Source organism: Tremella mesenterica (genome assembly GCF_000271645.1).
Source record: "Tremella mesenterica DSM 1558 unplaced genomic scaffold TREMEscaffold_11, whole genome shotgun sequence".
NCBI lineage: Eukaryota > Fungi > Basidiomycota > Tremellomycetes > Tremellales > Tremellaceae > Tremella > Tremella mesenterica.
Genome location: NW_006711235.1, coordinates 913960 through 919215, shown reverse-complemented (window position 1 = coordinate 919215; position 5256 = coordinate 913960). Strand labels below are relative to the sequence as shown.

The 5256-nt window shown below is 50.1% G+C and overlaps 1 protein-coding gene across 1 annotated transcript; it reads right to left on the bottom strand.

Moving 5' to 3' along the window:
• Positions 1–2894: 2894 nt before the first annotated feature.
• On the bottom strand, positions 2895–3806 carry TREMEDRAFT_64661 (uncharacterized protein; the record flags this gene model as incomplete). The annotated part of the gene is made up of 2 exons (XM_007006815.1): positions 2895–3353; positions 3393–3806. The coding sequence occupies 2 exons, from the start codon at positions 3804–3806 to the stop codon at positions 2895–2897; spliced, it is 873 nt and encodes a 290-aa protein (XP_007006877.1).
• Positions 3807–5256: the final 1450 nt, after the last annotated feature.

Sequence of the window (5256 nt, the reverse complement as noted above, 5' to 3'; positions counted from 1 at the left end):
AACAAAGTGTGTTGGGTGTAGGATAGTTCTTCAAAGAGTCCAAGGAGAGAAGTCTCTTAAGGGCGTTTGAGGTCTAAGATTGGCTACTCTAGCCCCAATTTAACTGTCTTGCAGGTCTTCCTGTGGGAAAGAAGTAGATCCTATTGGGGTTGAAGATAGTACAATCTCCTTTCATCGTCCGTGTGAGGGGGCGGGGACGGCGTGGGTTGGACGGCACCCGTTCCCACGGTCAAAATAGGGGATGAGTATCTGAGAATCAGGCAAGTAGAAGGATCTGAGAGTCTCTCCATGCCAATTTTCACAGAGGTTAAGGTGGTGGGACCTACAGAAGGAGCGTGAAAGGGGATGGGGAATGGGGGATCTGTTTTCCGATGGAGACCGTGGGATGCGGGAGGTGTTAGCGCCATCGACTGGGGTAAATGCCGCCCGAGGACTGTCTAGTATCCTATATGGGGAGCATGGGACGGTACTGACACAAGTCAGGGGTTGCACACGTCTTCTTCTTGTTCACTTCTCCACTTACAAGATACTGAGCTCGTACAGTAAAGATATGTTCCACGTTTCGAATCAGTTCCTACAGTCCGCGCGTCCCGAGCATCGGTTCCGTGGTGACCAGCAGATTTTGAGGCCCTCTTGATCCGTCCATTCCCCGTATTACTCCTTCGGGTACTCCAATGTTAGCCGATAGAATCGGGCCAGGACGGCCGAACCGCCGTTAGATTATTACCCCTTCCATCGAATATTTCTTCCTTCAACTTATCCTCTGAACTTTATTCGATCGTCTCTGGTTTAATGCGTGTGAGTGGAATGTGATAAGTATAGAGACATGTAGAATTGATGCATGCTCTTTATCCCCTCTGTATTATCATCTAATTATCAGCAAACAGATTAACAGTCGGAAGTCCACTTACCTCTGTGTACAATAAAGGCAAGTTCCTACTTCTACTCCTCTCATAATGACCTCTGTGTCAACTAAGATTTCGTTTGAGAATCTCCCCAAGTTATCCTACAATCTATCAACGTATGCTTCGTGGAGGAAGGCGATCAAGGTGTATCTACAGATAGGTGACGTATGGAATGTCGTCTCAGGTAATGATACCGAACCTGGTCGCGAAGGGGTTAGGTTGGCAGCAGAGAGGGCGGGATCAGTACCTCCTACCACGCCCGTCGTAGGGCAAGTGGTTGGTAGAAGGATGACTGGAGAAGAGTTGAAGGAGTGGGGAAAGTGGCAAGCGAGGGAGAATAAAGCGCAGGGGATGATCAAGGGAACAGTGACGGAAGCTGTAATGCTTGATTTATCTGAGAAGATGTCAGCTAAAGAAATGTGGGATTACTGCTTGAAAATGCACGTAACGGCCACGAACCGGAATCAGAGAAACGTCCGTCAAGCATTGTTTAGCTATGACTTGAGGGAAGATGCGACGGCCGAAGAGATGGCTAAGCATGTAGAGGATTTCTTGAAGACGATGGCTGAAGCAAAGTTGGTAGGACTGAACTTTGACTCACAGGCACGAGCAGGTCCATTCCTCAATACTATCCTAGCACCAGCATACAGGATCATCCACGTAGAACCAATGTCTGTACCCAAAAAGGACAGGACCTGGGACAAGGTATTGTCGATCTTTAACGCAGAAACGGCGAGACGTAAAGTGTCACAAGGTTGTTTCTTCCTTAACTTCTTAGGACCGACGGCCAATAACTTCGTGGGCTTCGACCTTCACCAACTTCGTGCTCGAGATATGAAATAGGTGACAATAACTTCTGGGTGTAATAACTTCGTGCTTAACTAACTTCTATCACTAAGACAACAACCAGAGATCGTCAAAGATCTCTGGGAACTTCGGCCCTTAAGTACTTCGTCCTTCCCTAACTTCGTCAACGCAGAACTTCGTTCAACCCGACGTCCCGAGCTTCGTACCTCGCGAACTTCGTCCCCGACAAAGTTCGTGCCTTCCTAACTTCGTATCCTCCTAACTTCGTATCTCCCTAACTTCGTATCTTCCTAACTTCGTATCCCCCTAACTTCCTACATGACTAACTTCGTCCTCGACGAAGTTAGCCTCCTAATACCCTCGTGGGTGGTGAAGTTCATGCGAACTGGGTCGTTGATGGCGAACTGATGTCCAAAGGAACTTCGTTTGATGGGAAAGGATAATGTCACGCGGCGCCGCGTGACAGTCGCCCCCTCCTTGAGCGCGAACGTCCTCGTGAGCGAACATCAACGCCGAAAAGAACAAAACAACTCAGCATGAAGTTCGGTTCTCACCCTTCTCCTCAAACCAACTTCCTGACAACGTAATTCCCGTAATGAAATTCCAGGAAAATCTGAAACCTCCTTTGGCCACGACACCGTCCTCACAACAAGATCGCCATATCTCGAACTTCGTAATTTGACTTGTAGTCATTGAAAAATCGTGGGGGAAATTCGTATGTGACAAGAAGATATGACAATGATAGAAGAATTTTATGTATGGGGAATGGGAACCAATAACCTGTTCGTGAGTGCAGTATCCATGAATGTAAGCAGGAAACTCCTTAGCCTGAAAATTTTCTCTCGTATCCAGGGATCTTCGTGGTATCCTGGTCTCCATGAAACACGACGTTGACGACGGCAACGCCCTCATCTGTTGTCAACAGCAACGAAATTCCCTTTATACTCAGTAGGTTGACGAACTTCCCCCCCAACTTCTTCAATTCTAACTCTCTTCTTACGTCTCAACCAACCCGCTCACTAAATTTATCTCTTCGTACACACCATGGCCCCGTCTACCCCCCGAAAACTTGTCAAATCTCCTCCTGCGAGCGTTGCCCGAAGGACTCGAAGCAGTAAGTTCGAATTGCCTGAGAATTTCGTCGAGAAGTTTCGTGTCATGGCTGATGTTAGTGTACCGGGTTCAGTCTCCTCCTCCTGCTCCTCCTTCGTCCTTCGTCCGCCGCCTCGCCAGCTCGGCTGGTCTTCGTCTCTCTTCCCTGTCGGCTGCTCTCCCTTCGCTGTCGACACCGTCCTCGTCCTCCGCACCTCCCGCTCCTCCCGCTCCCGTCGCCGGTCCATCGTCGACCCCGGCCAAGAGACAAACTCCCTCGAAAGAGGCGAGTTCATCAAGAAAACCCTCCATCCTTCGGTCTCCCAAGAAGAGACATCGACGAACTTCTTCACCAATATCGGTGTCCTCTTCCTCTTCGTCCGCTTTGTCCTCGCCCACCCCGGCGCGTATACGGGTACGGGTTGAAGCCCCTTCTTCCTCGCCTGCTCCTCGCTCTGGAACGGTAAGAACTTCGGCGAGTCTCCTGGCCCTCCTCGCGGCCCAACCTGGAAGATGGGAGCTGGCTCCCAAAGGCGAGGAATGTGATCGCTGCCGGTGAGCAAATCAAATTTCTCAGAATGTACAGACCCTAACTTCCAGTGACGAGCAATCTCGGCATCCCAACTTCCCCTGCGTTCGTCCTTGTGGGACCAACCGTGGTACACGATGTGCATCGTGTACATCAGGTGTCTGCTCCTTCCTCCCCCCTTCCCCTGCTAAGCAGAGGAAGCCCTCGACAACTTCCCGCCCGTCGCCCGTCGCTCGTCCGTTGCCCCCGCCAGCTGGTCGTTCGGTGTTCGCGACAGCATCTCCTTCGCCGTCGGACGAACTTCCCGGTCTTCCTCCCCCTCTCCCTCCTTCGGTCTCTTTCCGCGCCGCTCGTCCTGGTGCTCCCCTATGGGAGTTATCTCCGTCCCCACCTCCTCGTGGTCCTCGTCCTCCTCGCGCTCCTCCCGTCGTCGACCTTCGTTCCCCGTCGCCGGTCTTTCCTGGGGCCTTCATTGTTCCTTCCCCTCCTTTGCCTCCTCGTCCGTCACCCGCGCCATCTTTGTCATCGTCTTCGTCGTCCGAGGAAGTTCCTCCTCCTTCACAAGAGGAAATTATCGCGGACCTCAGAAAGCTAGTCGAGGTTCCCACCTTGGACAATTTGAAAACAGAGAAACGGTTAGCAGCTATGACCGTGGTGGCTCTTCGTGCGGCAGACATGATGGACGTACAAGGGGTCATCATTCGTCGTTTCCTCAATCAAATTCGTCTTTTAACCCGGAACTTATCGCAAAAGAGTTCTCATATCGGATCTGCTACTCATAGTTTGCTGCTCGAATGGAACGAAACTCTCCTCCGTACTGGCCGCCACGCTATCTTCGGCCATAAGTTCTGGGGAGAGATCAATGATACCATTGGGCGTCAAGAGCGTGATCTGACTGGTGCCGCGGTTGCTGGACCCAGCACTCAAGGACTGAGGGACGAGGTTCGTGCGGCTAGTGAGACGTTCTGGGATGCTAACTGGCGGATGAGAAACGTGATAAGAAATGATCCGTTGTTAGTGGTAGCCCGTGAAGAGCTTACTGATACTGAGGGAGCCCACTCATGGTGGGATGATAGTAAAAGATGGAGTCGTGATAAAGGAAAAGGGAGAATGGTGATGGACGATCTTGACATTCTTGTAGATGAAGAGAAAAATAAAACTTAGCGATTGTATAACTTCTTGTCCCATGTATCAGTCTTGCTCAGTTCCTAAGTTCGTCGAGCACGAGCTCGACAAACTAAACTTTCCTTCGGTTTCTCAGGGTATCGTTCGTGGAATTCTGTAAGAATTTCATCTGCACCATCAACATTTTCCTTCGGTTCCCAAGAGACAGCATCATCAGTTCCCTCAAATCCCAACCACTCTACTAAATACTCGACCTTCCCAGATCTTCTATTTATCCTAGAGTCTAGAATATTCTTGACTTCCCACGACTCTCCTGCGTCATCAACTTCGACTGGATCAGGAAGTTCTGCCTCCTGTCCCACGAAGTTCGTTGGTTGGAACTTCCTTAACAACGACACATGAAACACATCATGAAGCTTAGCCATCGAGGCCGGCAACTTCAACCTACACGCATGAGTACCAATGCGCTCAATAACTTTGTACGGCCCTGCTTGTTTAGCATCTAACTTCTTACTAGGTCTCTTAGTCCTAATATTCTCAAGAGATAACATTACTTTACTCCCAACTTCGAAAAGCGGTGTTGCTGAGCGCTTTCGGTCATACGCTTCGGAGTATCTCTCATTGGCTAATTTTATGCCCTCAACACATCGTTTGTGTACCTCCTGCAGATCAGTAACAACTGCTCAAGCAACAGGAACTTCTACTTCAGATTCTTTAATCTCGTCTGTCCATCGTGGGTGGTACCCGAAGTTCGCAAAGAACGGGCTCATCCCAATGGCTGAGTGAATCGTGTTATTA